Genomic DNA, 18,866 nt, shown 5'->3' with positions numbered 1-18,866 from the left:
CCGACAGCTCTAAGATCGTCCATATGCATGCATTAGTTCTCTCTGGGTACTCCCACTTCCTCCCACAAGCCAAAAACATAACTGACAGGTGCAATTCAGTTTTATGTGCCACCAATTCACAACACAAGTCATCTAAGACACTTTAAGTTTGTCTGTTTGACTGAAATGAATTCGCATTGTTGTTTTGCAAAGTAAAGGACGTACGTATGTTCCAACTGATGTTAGTTATCAGACAGTTCAATTAAGGTCAATTTATTACATAAACTGGCTAAAACTGGCAGATTGCATAGAATAGACAGAGTTGTTGAGCATGCATGTAGCAATAATAGAAAGGAAAACATCATCAGTGTGAGCAGCCAAGACAAATGTTTCTGCATAGGATCAGAATATTAAGTGAAGTGGAGGAATAAAGTAATAAAGAGTGTGTGGTTGTATTCAGCTCCCTTTACCCTGATATTCCTAATTAACATCCATTATATCAAATTGCTTCTTAGGAATCAGAAACTGTGAATCATCTGAAGAAATGTGATCTTTGTAAGACAATGAATGTATCAACCGTACAGGCTGAGCTATTTTATCAAAACTGTTGAATAGTTTTAGTGATTCAAATTTAATTTCATTTAGTAGAATGAGACAAATATTGTGTCCTGAGCTGAAAATTACATTTTATTTTAGAAGAATGTACTTATTTTTGACTGGTTTACAGTAATATATTTAAATACTACCATCTGTTATGTAATGGGATCTAAATCTAGAGAAATCTTTTAATTTATAAGGCTACAGTGTGTCTTACATTAAAACAGATGTCAAACATGTACAATCAATTTATTTAAAAAAATATTTGGCTTGAAGATCATTTGTTTACATAAAATCAAAACAATTATGTACAACCTTTAGCGTCCTCTTCCTTAGACTATCATAGAAAACCAGAGTGTCTTCAGTCAGAGGCTTCTTCAAATTTATTGCAATACAGACTGCTACAGCAGATCTTTCCTGACCGCAGCCATTCCCCACCTACAATAACTTTCATTAAATGAATTACAACATTTAAATTCCTTTTGTGTCAATAAAGTATTTTTGAATTTGAATTTACTATATTGCTCTTCCAAATTAAACTGATCAATTTGTTACATATAATCAAATATTAAATACAACCGAAAAATGCTAAATTAACTTAATTTAACTTTACTGCAACCAGACATTTTCACCTTGCAGTCCTGAAAAATGTTAAGGTTTTGAATTACTTTCACGCAATATTGCTAATTCGTCCCCTGCATGTAGGAGGTCACAGCAAAATATGTGCGGGGGTGCAGGTTGAGCATTAAAACCTAAAAAACCTTTATTCTGTAAAGCTGTCATTATGTGAGGGAATTTCTCCTCAGACGCAGGAGATCAAAGCAAACAAAGGCGCAGCAGGCGAGGCAAATTGTCCTCGCCCTGCCCACACAAACACAACATATATTTTTCATTTAACTTCAGAAAATTAAGGCAGCAGGGAGGCTAATAAAATACACAGACACATTTGTTAAACAAACTCCACATAAACCCAATTTTACAACCAAATGAGTGCGCACAGACTTAACAGACATCCTGGCAGGTTGTTTTCAATCTTTGGGTGGATTTAATAATGTCACTGTATAATCTGACTAATCTGATTACTTTTTATACCTCACAATTTTCTGCCTTATTGCATTTCTCTTCGAAATAAGATCCAAATTCTGAGTCAGACTTTTTGTTCACTGAATATCACTGCTGGTCATATAACTTCAATTATCCTCAGTTTAGATTCTTTATTGTTAGATTAATGTTTAAATCACCTTCTGATTGTACCAGCGCTGGTAGTATCGCCTTTAACAAACTGGCTGTGTCATATCTACGTCATGTAACAAAACCATTGTCATGGTTACCTGCACTTAAAATAAACTGACAGATAATATATTCTAGTTATTAAGGCCTTATTTTTGCTTTATTTAACAATAATACTTGAGACAAAATGCACACGCATTTTTAAGTTTTGACAAAATTCTAAATTTCAGTTTCAAATTGACAGTTTTCTCTAATGCATTGCATGATTTCCACCTCATTTATGCCGTAAACATTACATCTGTAATGTTTAAGGTGCTTTTAAATACTTTTAGGGTGGCAGTATGTGAATACAAAATGTATTTTTATGTGTTTGTTCAGTAGTGCAAAGGTGGAAAACAAAAGCCACCAAGAATTATACTCTTTGCTCAGATGGACAAATGATGAACGTAATCTCTCGAATGTTTTGGCCAATATTTCTTTAAAGCAACCACACACTAATCTTGGCGCAGTTCCTTAAACTGAATCATCTGCTAAGTATATGTATTAATTTAAAAGTAGCAGACTGTACCCAACTGCTACTGGTGATTATTGTACCTTGATCTTGATTTTTTATTTATTTTGAACATTATGATCAATTATAAATTATTTAATGAGTTTTTGCTTTGATCTGTATCCTGCCTGTTTACTGATTATTCTTATAAGTGCTTCAGCTTGTCTGTAGTACATTTCCCAGTTGCTATCGTCGGCTTGCGCTGTGTTTGTGATGTAGCTAAATGTTCGCTTAGACGTCCAATCATCAGTTGTTGTAGCGATGCTTCCGGCGTCTTTCAGCTTTTAAATAATTTACAGTATTTAAATACTGTTTGTGTTATGTCACTCTGTTGCCATTTATCGTTCCTGTTGGAAACCCAAATAAATGATTTAACAGTAGTTGATGATGGATCTTCCATTACAACTTCATCAGGCAAATTTATGTTGACTGCAACTAGCTAGTGCTCACGAGTTCGCAGTCACTTCAATGAGAAATATTGTGTTTAATACATAAACACCAAGCCACGCAAGAAAATGTAATCTTTTGTTTTGAAATTTCTGCTTTTGCTTCTTAAACTTTACTTTAAATATCCTACAAAGTCAATAAGAGAACAATTAAAAAATAAAATATCTCGGACATTTTATTGTCAAAGTGTGTTAGATATTTAAAACATCTGATTGCCTCTTTTCTCCCTTCTGTTCTGTCTTCTTTCATCTGTGTTGCTCCTGTCACTTTTCATTCCCAAACATTTCGCAGAACTTCAAGACTAGAATGAAAAGTAAATCAGTTGTTTACCCCCTTCTCTCTCGTCCCTATCTCATTTCCTCTTTTGTGTCTTTTCTTCCTCCTCTCCCTCTGTCCATTTTTCTCTCTCAGGTGTGATCTGTGTGGGGAGTCACTGTCTAGACAACTGATTATACCGAATAATGAGGGAGAGGGGGTGGCGGGCGACGAAAGGAGCTTTAAAAGGAGGCGAAGGAGGAGGAGGTGAAGGAAAGAGAGTGTCAGACAGGGAGAGAGAGGTGTAAGGGGAGGAAAGAGGGAGGAAAGGCAATCTGTGGGGGATTAAAGAGAAGAAAAAACATAAGAAAGAAGAATAAGGAGGGAAGACGACATAAAACACAAACCAGGAATCAGGATGAAAACAAAATAACAGAGAGAAAAATACTGAAAAAGATTAAAAATAGAAAGACGGTGCAGAGAGATGAAAGGAAGCGAGTCAGTCACACAAACCGAGCGAACATCTCTGAGGCAGAGCAGAAACCCGGTCTGATCTGTTGTGTTAGGAAACCCTATCAGTCACACAGGCTTTACTCACTCCATGTGTTTGTGTGTCTTAGTTTGGTGATGAGTAATCAGCAAACCCAAAAACCTCCCCGACACACACACACAGTTACGCACACACACTGTAATAGGCTTATCCAGTGCTGCAGTTTCATCCTATAAAATGGGCCTTTTTTTTTTCTCCTTCTCTGTTTGGGATGAAAGAAAATTGGCTCTGTTAAGACGTTTGCCACTTCCACAGAAGCTTTCCTGTGGGTGTGCAAGAACATTTTAATTTTGTCTGTATTTAGAAACAGATTAAATGAGTTGGGCAGTCTGCAGCACACAGACGTCTGATGGCTGACAGTTTATCTGCCATCAGACGGCCGGAGCGAACCAGAGCAGAGCTGCTATCGACATTTTTCTTGGGAAGTGCATTAAGGCCACTGTTAGATAAACTTCCTCTTCCTCATGGAAAAGAAACAGCTCTCATCCTCCTGCGTGTTTGTCTCTTCTGTTAATGCAGCAGGGACAGTGGAAAGGGTCTAAACACTTTAAACTAGGCTCAACTTTTGTCGCAGTGCAGCAGAAATGAACTGGAGTGTTTGCAAGTTCAATAAAGGCTGACTGGCCTCATACACCACCTATGTCTGAGACAGTGGAGGCTCAGGTTAATAGATGAGTCAAAAAAAACTAATTCTCCTATTTCAAACCAACAACCAGTGACGTTCTTTCTACAATTGTTCTTATATACTAAAAAGGGCTTTTGTCTCCATGACTCAGATAAGTCTTCGAACATTAAATAATCCCTTTAATCCTAAAATTGATGCACTTTAGGTAGCCTAAAGGTGAATACAGCATCCTCAGATTGTCAGTTAAAATTAAAGTTCTTCCATAGATAAATAATGTAATTTTATTAGGGGTTCACTGATTGCAGTTTTCTGGATAATTACGGATCTTTAAAAAGCCTAACCTGCTGATTCAAATTTTGGCCAATGTTTTTGTCTTAAATGTTGCTAAATATTGCAAGAAAGTCACTGAGTTAACAACAGTGGGGTGACTATTGTTAACTGCAAATGTCCAGGCATGACCTGGTGGGCAGGTCTGTCAGCCAAACCTCTCCCACAGCAGAGCAGAAGAGAACAGTGGCTGATTTTTGGACCTTTGCTGAGGTAGATACAATTGGTGGATATGCTTCACGTGCAAGTACTTGGCCAATTACAGATCTTCTACAGTTAAGGAAATCGAGGTCAATTTATTGGCTGACCAATTTATCGATCCACCCCTAAAATTATGTTTTCTTTTCTGATAGTACCTACAAACAACATAAATATAAGGGAGTGAACATTGATGTAGATGATGGTGTGTAGCATCAAATAAAAGCCAAACTAACCCATCAATCAATTTATCCATCCATCCATTATCTTGTGCCTAATCTGAAGTCGGGTCATGAAGACAGAAGTCTAAGCAGACATGTCCAGACTTCCCTCGTCCCTCATGCCTTAGGTCTTCCTCTGGGTCTTCTTCCAGTGGGACATGTCCTGAATACCTCACCAGGGAGGGCATCATAAGAAGATGCCTGAACCCCTCCTAGATGACCGAACTCCTTACCCCATCCCTAAGGGAGAGCGCAGAAACCCTGTGGAGGAAACTCATTTCAGCTGCTTGTCTCCATCATCTTGTTCTTTTGGTTACCCAGAGATTGTGACCATAGATGAAAACATCAACACAGATTGACCTGTAAATCAAGAGCTTCACCTTTCTGGTAATCTCTCTCTTCACCAGTGATGAGAGTGCAACAACAATCCACCATTCAATTTTACAGTCCATTTTCCATCCTACATAAACAGGACCCTAAGAAATTTAAACTCCTTCACTCTCACCCTTGCCTAGAAATGACACTACCCTTTTCAAGACGATGGAGGTGCTGGTTTTCTTTCTGGACGCTTTACACTCCAATGAAAGCTGCGATCACAGTCTGATGAAGCTAACAGAAACTAGCCTGGTAAAAATCAGCCCCTTGTCGTACGCCATTTGTTTCATATAGAGCAGGGACATCAAACTCATTTTTATTTTGGGCTATATCAAAAACCTGAATGTTCTTAAAGGACCAGCTGTGCCAGAATATATTGATAAAGCCAATTAAACTATTAAAATATCAATAATTAGCTGTTCCTTCAGGATTATGTGGTTGTTTTAGTGGTTTTTTGCAATCAAAATTATAGATTTTGTGGTGCAAATTTAGAAACGCTTATGATATTTGCACTAATGTATGATGTTACATGTGAGTTTTTATTACTCACCGTATCAATTACGGACTATAAATTGACATCAAGTGAGGCTGAGGCAGCAGTCACTTAAACTCAATGTTTCTGACCAATTTTGAGAAAATTTCTAGAAAAATCAGAAAAGATTTGGAGATTTGTTGATTTTGTTTGAATTTTGCAGATTTGTGAAAAACTGGAGGGACTCATTGATGTAATTTGGAGACCAGAGGGCCACATAAACAGCTACGTTAGGCCAGATTTGGCTCCCAGGCCTTGACACAGAGGATCTGGACCATTGGTTGTTGAGAAACGATTGCTTCCTGGAGGTGTGGACTGTGTGGGAGTTTTAAATTTTACCCAGTCACTAACGTTTGCCTGTGATATATGTAATGCACCAATTTGATGCTAAGAAGCGTACCAGAAGTTGCCTGTGCTGTAAACTTCTTCTGCAAAGACAGGTGTGCCAATCTGAACGAGGCAGTTATTAATGTTAATATTTGGAAGTGAGCCAACACAAACTGAAAGGCTTCTTTCACTTCCTCTGCTGCCACTACTAAAACTACATGCAGACTACAATTCTAAAAGAGGGCAGAAATTCGTTCACAACTTCTTCTGTTCGCCGATTGGCCCAGTTAAAAGACGACCAGAGACAATCTGAGTCGAGGGGAGGAAGCCCAGACTGTGCTGTAAGTGAGCATTTTTTCAAGCAGAGTTGCACGGGTAGGCAACGGCGAGGCTAAACGGAACCACATCATCTGCAAAAAAGCAGAGGTCACTAAAATGGATCCTCTCTACAACTTCACCGCACATAGAAATTCTGTCCATGAAGGTTATGGAATCAGTGACAATGGGTATCCTTGATGAAACCAAGTTACATTTACTGGCAGCAAGGCAGCCAAAGCTTTGAGACTGATCATAGTGATGGGCAAATTCTTGCAAATATTGCTTGGCTTTCTGTATATTGCTCTACAAGTAACATATAAAGGAGATTAATAATTTCATTGGTAAAGAAGCTTCATTATTTAATATCTTCTTCTTTGCTTTAGCTTTTAATAAAAATCGGCACGTTTTCTTCTTCTTCCCAATGCGCCCCACAAGGGTTGCCACAGTGGTTCACCTGCTTCCATTTCACAGACGTTTTGACTCTTTAACAGTAAGATTTATTTTTAAAAACCACAAACCATCCCTTATAAAATCCCTACAAACCAAGTATATAAGTATGGTAAAGCATACTAAATTGTTACTGTATTGCAAAGTGGGAAATGCAGGTGAAGTTTGTTTTAAAATTACAAACATGTCGGTACATGTGGAACAAAAACATCCTACAGTGACACCATGTGGACTCAGACATGTATTGCACACTGGAGGCCAGTTTCCTCGGCAGGGAAGTTTACAGCTGACACAAAGCTTCTCCGCTGTAGTAACTCATGTACTTAACTAACAACAATTTTTTTTAAAATATACAATTTATTAATTTGATAACGTTTGCACGTAAACAGTGGAATTCATGTAAGTACAATAATAATTAAAGAAAGAATGGCAACTATGTGACTTATGGTAATAGAAGACAATTTAGCAAGTATACAGCACGTCTTCATGACATAAAATGAACATAAAAAAACAAATTTTACTAATTCATTTAACAATGGAGCTGTGTTTTACATATATAAAACTCTCTTAATGCCAACTGATAAATGATCTGGTGTTTAATATTAAATTAATTTATACTTTGAATGTTAAGATGTGCAATCAAATGAAGAAATGTTAGTTTCTAAATTCATCAAAGTAATAGATTTAGACTGAATATTCATTTAATTCTAATGTCTTGCCACATGCCTGCTATTTTAAAATGGTTATCTAAAAGGTTTGTTCCCCAGAAAACTATTTATAGTCTATTAAAACAGTTAAATGTAATAGTCATAGCAAACGACATTAAAATCAATAAATCGAGATTGTCATTTTAAATCTCCCTCCAAAAAAAATCTTGATAGATTTTTTATGGTTTATTAATGCCCTCTTATGGCCATCGTTGGAAACTACAGCTTAACCGATGAGTTTGAATAAAACCATAGTCCTTCATTTGACCACGTACTTTAAACTTTTGACTTTGTATGTGTGTGCCACTAATCTTGAGATTTAAAAAGTACATACCACATTTTTTTTATTATTTTTTGTTAACATTATATGCTATAACATCAGCGTTCAGGTTGGTGGTATAAATATAATGGCATATATTAAGACAGTAAAACTGGAGTTGTATCATGAGAACTAGGCTAAATTGGAAAACAGAGGACTGGGGACTTACTCAGCATGTTTTAGATGCGTCCTAACAACTTTCTGCAAACTTTCTGAGAAGGATGTGGTCAGCTGCGCAACGGATTGTGGAGTTTCTTTGCTCTCTGCTCTTGTTTCTTTGGGCTGCGATTTAATGGCCGGAGCAAGAAAACCTCCGGAGACTAATTTCTAATTTGTCTTATGACTGGAACAGTATTTTTCTCCACCGCTTATGGCGTTTCAGATTTTTGCGAGTGCAAAAGTAATGTACAGCGAAAGAATCAAACTATTGAGCACGGTTGTTTCACATATTATCCTCCCCGGAAACAACGTTCCGCTCCTCAATAGTTCCACAACACCCGTGTTAGAGTTGTTTTGCTATTTGCCGTTATCTCATTTTGGCGTCATGAGTGCTGAAAACTCTGATGAAACTTTGTCGGTGCCTTTGCGAAACATATTGAACTCTATTCAGTGTATCAGAGACCGAGTCCGAGGTAAATATGAAAAGTTATTTATTGCGGAGGGAATGCAAAAATACCACTGCATGCTAATCTTTAGCTAGCGATTAAAGCCGCATGGAGTGTCTGTTAAAATCCGTTTTTCTGTTGTTTGTTTACTTCTCTGCTTTTAGTATATTCATGGTCAACTCTTTTATTTACCCCAGTGTTGTTTTCATATATCATAGCTTCGATCCTAGCACAACGTACAAAAGCATGTATAATATGTCATTATTATGATTAACTGCCTTTGTTGTTGTTGTTGTTTTTAAGAAAACTAAATACGTTTTTGGCTTTGTTTGATTTTTATCTGCCTTAAATTACTTAAATTATTGTCATTAAGCTGCTCTAGTTTAAAAACTATAACTAGTAGACTCTTCAGACCTGGACTACAGTATTACATACTGATATCAGAATATTAAAAACCGAGTTTGTGATTTGTCAAACCTTTATTTGATTTGTGAAGGTTACGATAAGATCGATTTCAGCACCTGTTTCTGCTTCTTATTATATGGTAGATTTTAAACCAGAGCAAATTAAAGACGCTCAACATAGTTAAAAATTCGGTGAAATTGCCATTTTCAGAATGACTGTTGGTTTGGTTTGGAATTGGTTCTTGTAATCAAGAACCAAATTCATCTTTGTATTACTGTCATAAATATTTCTGGAGATTGAATCTTAGAACAGAGACATGTAGTGTAGTCTGACTGCCAAACAGCTTCTAAAAATCCCAAATACTTTGATATAAAACAACTAAATAGATCAATATACTTTGATTAAAAACTAACTCGCATAGGTAGGCCTATCTCTGCTACTACTTAACATGTTAGACAATTATTACTGAGACATTTTCTTAAGAAGTAGAAGCAAGTAGACCTAATCCATGGTGTGAAAAAAGGTTTTATCTTATAATTCAGCTAAAGAGTGTTCTTTGTACTTTTTCCTTTAGATGGAGAATCAAATGAGAGAGACGGAGCATTCAATCTCTCCAACTTCTGGGACACTTTGAGTTGAGTTTTCTTGACAAGATCTACCATTTTCTAGACCCCATGTGGCTTTAAATGACCTCCCATCTTGTTAGTGGCCATCTTTTTTCACAGATCCAGTTGTGCACAATAAGATTATAGTAGCTATAGTAATATACAATCCCAGTTTTTTCATAATAGTGCTCCTTCATGACATTTTTGTCTTCAGACATCATCAGCACATTACAATAAAGTATTAGTTGACTTTCACATAAAAATATTATTTCGTATCTGTTGAATATTTTGAAAATGTTCCCAAACTTTTCTTCCCTTTTCCTCAGACCAGGCAGTGAAGGCTGTGTCACATGAAGCAACTAAACTGAGCCTGGCCTTCTCTAGACCTCCTCTTCCATCTTTACAAGTCAGTTTGTTATTTTCAACAAAGATAATCGTTTCTTTACATTCTGCTCATTCACTCAGGTCTCACAAAGAAAACATCTAAAAGCATCTAATTCTTCTAAGTTGTCTGTTTTAGGAATTCTGTTGATTTTTCTCCATGTTGAACTGCCATATAAGCGTGTTATTGTCTCCTAAAAACAAACTTGCTTGTCTTGCAGGATGGAGAAAAGCTGTCAGAGTCCATATTGAAAAGCGTCCTGACGCTGTCGACTGTGTTTTACTGGCTACCCAAAAGCCAAGGTGACTCTTAAACTGTATAAAGTTTGATTTTTATTAGCAAAATAAAGTAGATCTGAGTAAAAGAGCATAGTTGGGTAGTAACTAGTTACATTTACTCAATTATTTCAGTAACTTTTGAAAAAAGAAAATACTTTTAGGAGTAATTTCACTAAGCTGTACTTTTTACTTTTACTTGAGTAATTTTATTATGAAGCATCTCTACTCTTACTTGAGTAAAATTTCTGGATTTTCTATCCACTGAAATGAAAAGCAAACATGTTTTAACCAAAAATTCACCAGACATAGACACACACCTGCAGTTTTTATTAAAGTTTCATAAGGTTTTTATTGGAAAACTTATTTGGAAATTTATTTATTTTTTTTTTACTTATATAAATTATTGTCATTTTGGACCTTAAAATGACAAAATGTCCACATAACTTGATGTTTTGGTTCAGTCTGAATATGTAATTTTTAAATATTAAATGATTCATAATTTGATCAGTACTTGAGTAGACGTTTTACCAAATACGTTTTTATTATTACTTGAGTAATTCCTTGAACGGCTGCTTTCTACTTGAGTAAAAATATGTTGAAACAGTGCTACTCTTACCTGATCACCTTTTTTGGGTACTCTGCCTACCTCTGCTGAAGAGTGATTAATATTTGCGGCTGCACTGTAAGTCTGGCTGAGTATTTTAAGTCCTGTCTGTGTCTCAGGGGTGACGCTACGGCGGCAGGTCAGGGACGCCACTGTGGAGGTGCTGGACTGGCGTTTTACAGCTTCTGGAGGTCATAATCAGCTCACCGCTGCAAAGGTGCACACATCACTGTCACACAAACACCATGGGAGGAATTACAAAGCAGCCAGCCTCCAACATCTGTGGCTGCTGTTTTCTTAAGGCTGTTTGCCTTTTTTTCACTGGATTCACAAAGCAAATTACACTAAACGTTTCACCCATCAAGTCCAGCAGATTGGAGGAATGTTCACCTATTTCTGCACCATAGTTGTCCTCTCTTCACACAGAAGTGCTGACCTTTCATGACCAGAGAAATGTCGAAGGTTGTAGAAATCCCCTGTTATTTTTGCTTCAAGTTTTAAAATTTCCCAAGATGTTGCATCAGGGTGAAAAATATTCTTTTAGCCTTTGTCCAATTTGGCATATCACTGCTTCTCTGAGACACATCTCTGTACCTCTTGACAATTTCAGATGTTTCAAGGTTTAATAAAACTAATCTACTGTTTTGGAACTGCAACTCAACCATAACACAGATTTCATTTACCTCTTTTTGAATATATCCTCCACAAAACACTGAGTCAAGTCAAGTTTATTTGTGTAACAATCAAAGTCAGCTGGGATTTAGCCTGGATGTAAAGGAACTCTGGGTTTCAGCTGTTTTGCAGTGTTTTTTGTTCCAGATTTGTGGTGCATAGAAGCTGAATGCTGCCTCTCCATGGTTCTGGTTCTGGTTCTGGGGATACAGAGCAGACCAGAACCAGAAGACCTGAGATGCTGACTTTATAAAAGTCCAGCATTTAGACCCCTTTCAACTTGTTTGAATGCTGTTTGAAAGCAGTCCCGTCACTAGAAATATTCTTTTTGCCAGGAAAAAACCATCAAACAAATCAGGAAGTTGTTGGATATCTTCCCTCATTTGTATGCAGCTTCATCATTTCCCTCTATCTGCTCTTCTCTCTGCTGCCATTCAGCCTGACCCAGGAGCAGATCACGTCCACTGGAGGAGTTTGGTCTGCCTGTGATCGCTTTGCTCAGCTACCAAAAGGTAAGAAGAAACAAATAAAGTAAAACTCGGCTGTAAAGTGTTGACCAGGCTTTTTTACCCGACAATGAAAATTTTTTTATATCACCATTATTAACCTTTGCATTTTTTTACCGCAACATTGCTTCTAGTTTTCAGGTAGTCATATTTAATATTTAATGGTGAGATATTTGTCATAAACACTGAAAGTGTGTATCAAGTTTTCCACACTTAATGATGTAGGAATGACAGTGTTTACTTACGTTTGACTTACCATGAAGGCCATTTGTCTCTGTGCGTTTGCCACTTATGAATGCAAAATTACATTTTTGGGCAGTAAAATTAATTTTTTATCTCCATTTCCAGTCCTGTGCATAAACAGGGACAGCAAACCTCCTGATACTGATGACAAACTGTTTTACAACAACTGGTAATCATTCTGCAAAGAATACCAAACAGATTTGGTCTGTTTTATTTCTATAAAATAATCAGAATAAATGACCATAGAACCATATTTGCACACTGCTGCTGCTCAGGTTTAAACTGGAAAACATCTATCAGAGAATAAATAAAATATAATTTAAAAAAACTGCTGGTTGCATAAATATTCATAAATTTAACCTTTAAATACCAAATATTGACCATTTTTATTTTAAAATTTCCTGTTCTTCTTCATTGCCCTTTATATTAAACCAAAGATTAGCATAATATACCTACAATATTTACCCTTAAATGAAACTTGTTTTCATTGACTCCCATTATAACAACATATTTCTCATACGATGTTGTCCGTCAAATAGCAACAAAGTATTAGATTAAGAGTCTTAAACTCATTTGTTGAGTACTCATTTTACACCCACTGTGCATTTTATTTGTTTTAGTGTTTTGATATTTGGTTAAAAGAAAAATGCTAAAGAGAAGACGTTAGATGTCCAGATTGGGTTTAACTTATTTTCCACTGTCTGGATCAGCAGTCTGTTTTACTTACTTTGACACTCAGAGATCTTAACATGTTTATTGTTGGAAAAATTTGTATTTTAGCAGACAACAAGGAAGCCCTGCTGGTCGTTGTGTCCTCTCAGTCTGGAGTTGTAAAAGATGCTGTTGAGGAAATGGAACAGGTAAACACTAACACGCTTTTCAAAGTTTTTTCTTTTTTTGTCAAACGGAAACCTCATATTTTATTTGAACTTTTAGTTGTTTCTGTATACTTAAAAGCCAAATGTTTACACATTAACCCAGATTTATTGCTTAGAACCAACAGCTGCTCTCTCCTTCACATTCTCAGGTTTTATCCGAAACCCAGGATCCGTTCGGGGACTTCCTCATTGACGACCCGGACGACGACAATCCTCGAGGCAACCAGGACGTTTACCTGTCAGAGAAGGACCGCCAGGTGATCAGTGCGTGTCAGGGGTTAATGAAAGCAGCTGCTGCTTGTCTGAGGAAACTGAGGTCAGCCGTCAAGGCCAACGGTGACGCTGCCGACCCTCAAAAGGTCGCTCAGCTGGACGACCTGGCCGACATCAGCCGGGAAATCAGCCCCAGGTAAATAGACAGTGTTGTTGTTTCTGTTGGATTTTACATAGAGAATGAAAAAAGTTGCAACTAAATGGAAAAAGTTAATGATTGATACATTAACAAAACAGACTCCTGCTGATTGAATTACAAATTTAAATCAAAATATGTTGGTTTGTGCCAGCAGGTTCAAGTTATTGCATGGATGTTTTGACTTGTATTGTTTCCTTCACATGACGTCAAACGTTTAGTTGTTTTTAAACTCAAATGAAGATATTTCTGTCAACGTTGATGTTTTCTCTCTCGCAGTGTGGACGATCTCGCCCTCTGTCTCTACCCACCCATGAATTACAGTGGAGTGGAAAACCACGTAAGACAACCCTGCATTCTTTCTGATTGGAAAAATAGAATACATTTATTCATTATTCTCCCTCAAAATAATAAGGGTGTTATTTTAAAAGCTTTAAAAAAAAATAATTTTTGATATTTTAGTCATTTCCATAACATTGACACTGAGTTCTTTTGTTTTATGTCCTTCTGAAGAATAATAAACATTTTCTTTTTCTCCATTTAGACGTCTAAATTGGCAGTGATTTTAAGGAAATTTTTGGACCTAATTAGGTAAGATTGATTTATCCACAGTAGCTTGTATTTGTGAAAATCAAGAGTGCATGATATACAGAAAATGCTTAATTGTGATATTTATGCAGAATATTACAGTGATCATATTGATTACAGTTTTTTGTCAAAAGTGAAATGATCTCTCAATGGACCTATAGCTTTTCTTTTATATAAATATTAACCCTTTCATGCATGAATTATGATCCTTTGTGTCAGAATTTTTTTTCCATTTTTAAAAAAATTTTCTTAAGGCATAAAAAAAGGTAGGAAAATTTTTTTGTAAAAATAATTATTTTTTTATTTGTATTTTTTATGTGATCAGTTGTAATTTTGTCCAAATACAAAGTTGTTATTTGAAAAATACATCAGTAGTATTGTTCCTTAGGGGTTATCTGATGTCACAATATTTTTTTTACTTGCAAGAGTCGTCTACAGTAGAAGGAGGGACCGGGTCGGTTCTCATGCTTTTTTGTCTGTCGGCCATATTGTATTTAACAAAAATAATTTCTTGCATTTGCAGCTGATGGCCAGTAGTTGACGGTATATTTTATGATGCATTAGTGTCCACTTCAGTGGTCTGTGTGCATTTATAACATAAAAATCCACAGGAAGCACAAGAAAATGGCTTTTAGATAACTGTCCACTATCAACTACTGTCCACTGTAGTGACCACTATGCATGAAAGGGTTAAGGGATTACTGACTTAAAACAAGTTCAAACATCTTGTGAAAAGTTACTTGTAAGTTAGTTTTATCTTGTACTAAGTGTACTAAGATATTTGCACAAGAAACTAGTCAAAAATACTTAAAATTGTGTTTTTGGAGCCTGATAAATACAGAAAACTGTTTTCAATAGTCACCTCTAAAATGGGCTAATAAGACTAATCTTTTTTCAGTGTAATATTTTGTTTTCAGCATGTTGTCTTTGATCCGGCATTAAAATGATTTGTTTGTGATAAATGTTGCTATTTTAATGCTGACAGCTTTGACTTGTGCTCACCCTCCAGATCCAGCCATGTGTGTGGAGAAGCAGAGCTGACCTGGGTTCAGTTTTTAGAGACAGCCGTCGATCACAATGTTCAGAAAACCAAAGAATCGATTGAGCTGGACGGCTAATTTAATAAAATGTTTGTAACATGCATCAAATGGCTGCCTTTATATTTTGGTTTATGCACCAGAAAAGAAAAATGAGAACAAATTGACTCTGAGGGGAAAAAAGACAACATAAAAGCTGGAAATACATTTCAACTGTATAATTTCCACTCTGTCCCAGCTCATTATTTGTTGGACTTGAAATGTTTTGAAAGTAAAATATTTTTTCAGAGCTCTTTATTAAATAAAGTCAGAGGATTTGCTTTCTTTAAAGCTTTTGTTTTGCTTTGTTTTTTTACAACTGAACATTAGAGCCAGACTGAAAGGTTTTCATTTTTTTTAAAGTAATAATAGTTGTGATAATTAAATCATAATATGACAATAGAAAAAAGATGCAATATTACCAGATGGAAAAGTCGTTTTAACTATCGAAATGCAAAGTTTTGACAGTTATCGAGATCTGACGTGACCCGTTCAGCAAATCCATACTTCTTTCTTTAAAATAAACAGTCATTTGCATCATTTCCAAGACCTGCTACTTAGAATAATTTGATGCTGATGTGTTAAAAAAGATTTTATATTTCCTTACTTGTAAAACCGATTAAAAACAAAAGACATAACTTTGTCAGATGTTCTGCATTCCTCATTTTATTTTTATTAATATTTCAGGGAGGAATTCTCTTAAAATTACTACTTCATTCTCCTGACCTTATTCTGATAATCTAATTTTACAGTAATATAATGACTGTATTCTCACATTATTACAACTTTATTCTGGTAATATGACTTTATTCTCATATTAGGACTATATACTGGAAGATGATCGTAACACTCCGTTGTTGTTTCTTGCTGGATGAAAGTCAAACAAGACGAACTACTAGCAGTTCAGCCCATAAGAACTTACACAGTCATTTTACATTGTAATCTTTCGCATCCAGTTCGTTCTGGCCTACATGTTTTTTGTTGAGCCATAAAGGCGTACTTAATTACCTTTACCACAAGATTGTTCATCATCCTGTCAACACTTTGACAGCTTCAACCTTCAGACTGTAACGTTTTCTGGAAAGTAGCGAACCCAACAGAGCTGATGAACGACCCATCAGTAGCAACATCAATAGTAAGTTACTCATTTGGGTCATGAGGAATTTGATTTGGAAATCAGGATTTCAATGGAGAATTTATTCAGGAAGTGAAAGATTAGGGTGATGTCAAAGAGGCCTTCCAACCTGCAAGTTGTGATTAGCTGTTGTAGCTTCTGGATTTGTGTTCATTCAGGTTATTTTTATCCAGTATTAATATTTATCTGATGATCTGACAATAAAATAATAAAACAGCAAAAAATTTATAATGAGGCAAACAATTTTTTACAGCTTTGTGATCACTCCAGCACAGCTTGTTGTACATTTACAGCCCAAAATACTTATGACTGCCTACAATGAACTGGCTGTGTTTGAAATTTGTGGAAGTTTTCCTAGTGTGGAGCATCTTCTGTAGTTTTACATAAAGTTGGTTCTTGTTTATTCAAAAACAAACTTAAAAAAAAGAATTATGTTCAGTCTAGAAATGAAAGATTTTATTGAAATATATGCCGATTCCAGACTGGTTTCTCTGGACTCTGATTTTCTCTCTTAAAAGAAGATCTGAAAAAACTTGAAATGTGTTTTTGTTTTATTTCTAAAGGAAAAACTCACATTTAGATTAGCTGGAGAACAGCATGTACAAATTGTGTCAAATGCATGTATAAAGGTTAACATTAAATGTTGCTGTACTTGTTGGTACAGTTGTGTTGTAAGTCAAGTTTTCAGCCTTGGAGCTTTCATACCATCTGTCACCCAAAAATTCAGTGAGAACATTTCACTGGAGCTAGTGCTGATAATGATCATATAATGATCAGTGACAACAAAACACATTTACTGCCTCTATGAACGGTGACAACCAAAACCTGCGGTAAAAAACTGTGTTTTGTGCTGTTGTTTCTAACAGCATACCTTTGTTTTCTGCTTAATCCAATAAAGATAAATAAAGAAATAAAGAAAATCCAGTGAAGGTATTTTTTCTACTTGTGTTTAAAATTTTGTCTTTGTTTCAGATGGTTGATGAAGCCAGAATGGACCAGAAAATGACTTTCAAAGTGGACTTGAAGAATCCAGTCAATGAGACACTGACAGGCTGCACTCTGACTCTCTGGAACTGGCCTGGTGCAATGGGAGGAGATGGTCAAGTATGTGTTTCCTGTTGAAAAGTCTACATGTATTGGTGCAGGTTTTCAGACTTTAAGGACAAATCAGTCCTTTAAGATGTAAGGAATCTGACATGCATTGTGTTTTTGTGTCATCCACAGAGTTCCAGATTTGATGCCTTACGATTCCCTGAGTATGAAATTAAGCCTTTTCCCCTACAAGAGTGGAGAAAAGACTCTGCTGGTCGACTTCGACTGTGCCTCTTTCAGAGACAGCTGCACTGTTAACGTCAAACCTTAACACTAGAATAGCTCAAGTTAGTCCACTTTGACGTATACCTATTTCGGCTTCGATAGTCCAACTGGCCTGAAGGATTTTATCTAGCAGGTGCTTTTGTTCAGTAAATAGGGCCATTACCTTATCAGTACCCTGGTAATGGCCTCAACGCATCTCACAGTTGCACAATAGACTTAGACTTCGACTTCGACTTAGACTGACTTTGTTGTCATTTTCAATGCACAGGGTGTATAAAGAACGAAATTTCGTTGCATACGGCTCAGGACAATGTTTGAGGAGAAAAATGTTCGCTGGTTGACCTGACACTTCGCCCTTTTGCCTGGGCTGGGTGTGGAAGGTTGTTCCCGAAGCAGTTTCTCCTTGTGTGCCTTCTTCTCATTCACATGAGAGTTACCGAACTCTTTAGCAAGTTCAACAAGGAAGTCTACCCGTCTCTCCTTCACCCCAGTGCATGCCTGATAAAGCACATGTGCATTCAGTGCTGCCATGTCAATCAGGTTGTAGAACACCGCAACTGGCCATCTCCGTGTTCCTGCACGCACGCTGTACTCCCGCACCATTTGGTCCATCACATCCACACCACACTTTGTTTTGTTGTAATCTGTGACCGTGTTTGGCTTCCTTTTGGTGGTATCCTCAGTCTCAACCACGCTGTGCATGCTGCTCTTTCTAAACTGTCATTTTATACCCTCTTAGCTTTATTTCAAAGAGAAACATTACTAATTTCTTTTAGAAAAACCTTTGCACATTTCTTGAAACAGATTGTATGTTTTGCAAACTCTATGTACATTTGGCAAAATGACCTGGATAATGCAGCACAACATCATGGATCAGCTGCAAAAGGTCACATCTCTCCAAAAACACTTCATGTATGCTTCAAAACTAAACTGAAGAGCACTACCTACAGGAGAGTCTACTGTAGAGCTGCCTCCATCATAGATTGCACCCACCCCCAACATGGACTATTCACATTCCTACCTTCTGACCTGACGGTCAACGACCACATTTACAATTGAAGAAGGGATGCTAATTTGAGCCATCAGAGTCGTCAGGGTGGACTCCGGCCTTTTGGCCCTGGTGAGCCGATATGGGAAGGACTCGAAAACTGAGCTATCC

The 18,866-nt window shown here is 36.6% G+C and overlaps 1 protein-coding gene and 1 long non-coding RNA gene across 2 annotated transcripts; one reads left to right on the top strand and one right to left on the bottom strand.

Moving 5' to 3' along the window:
- Positions 1-253: 253 nt before the first annotated feature.
- Positions 254-17,917, bottom strand: LOC116710465 (uncharacterized). The gene is made up of 4 exons (XR_004337093.1): positions 17,749-17,917; positions 8,163-8,172; positions 4,086-4,089; positions 254-264 (listed from the first exon to the last, which is right to left on the bottom strand). It is a non-coding gene; the product is annotated as an uncharacterized LOC116710465 (long non-coding RNA).
- On the top strand, positions 8,456-15,707 carry ccndbp1 (cyclin D-type binding-protein 1). Its single transcript, XM_032549509.1, is given in 12 exon segments — positions 8,456-8,636; positions 9,589-9,648; positions 9,946-10,025; positions 10,222-10,303; positions 11,003-11,052; positions 11,054-11,100; positions 11,994-12,067; positions 13,088-13,164; positions 13,332-13,591; positions 13,871-13,931; positions 14,136-14,182; positions 15,189-15,707. Coding segments are annotated over 12 exon segments (1,035 nt in total). The 5' UTR covers positions 8,456-8,548; the 3' UTR covers positions 15,298-15,707.
- Positions 17,918-18,866: the final 949 nt, after the last annotated feature.

This window comes from Xiphophorus hellerii, chromosome 20, assembly GCF_003331165.1.
Source record: "Xiphophorus hellerii strain 12219 chromosome 20, Xiphophorus_hellerii-4.1, whole genome shotgun sequence".
In the NCBI taxonomy this organism is placed as follows: Eukaryota; Metazoa; Chordata; class Actinopteri; order Cyprinodontiformes; family Poeciliidae; genus Xiphophorus; species Xiphophorus hellerii.
The sequence above is the reverse complement of the archived record's forward strand: the minus strand, read 5'-3'. Positions and strand labels throughout refer to the sequence as shown.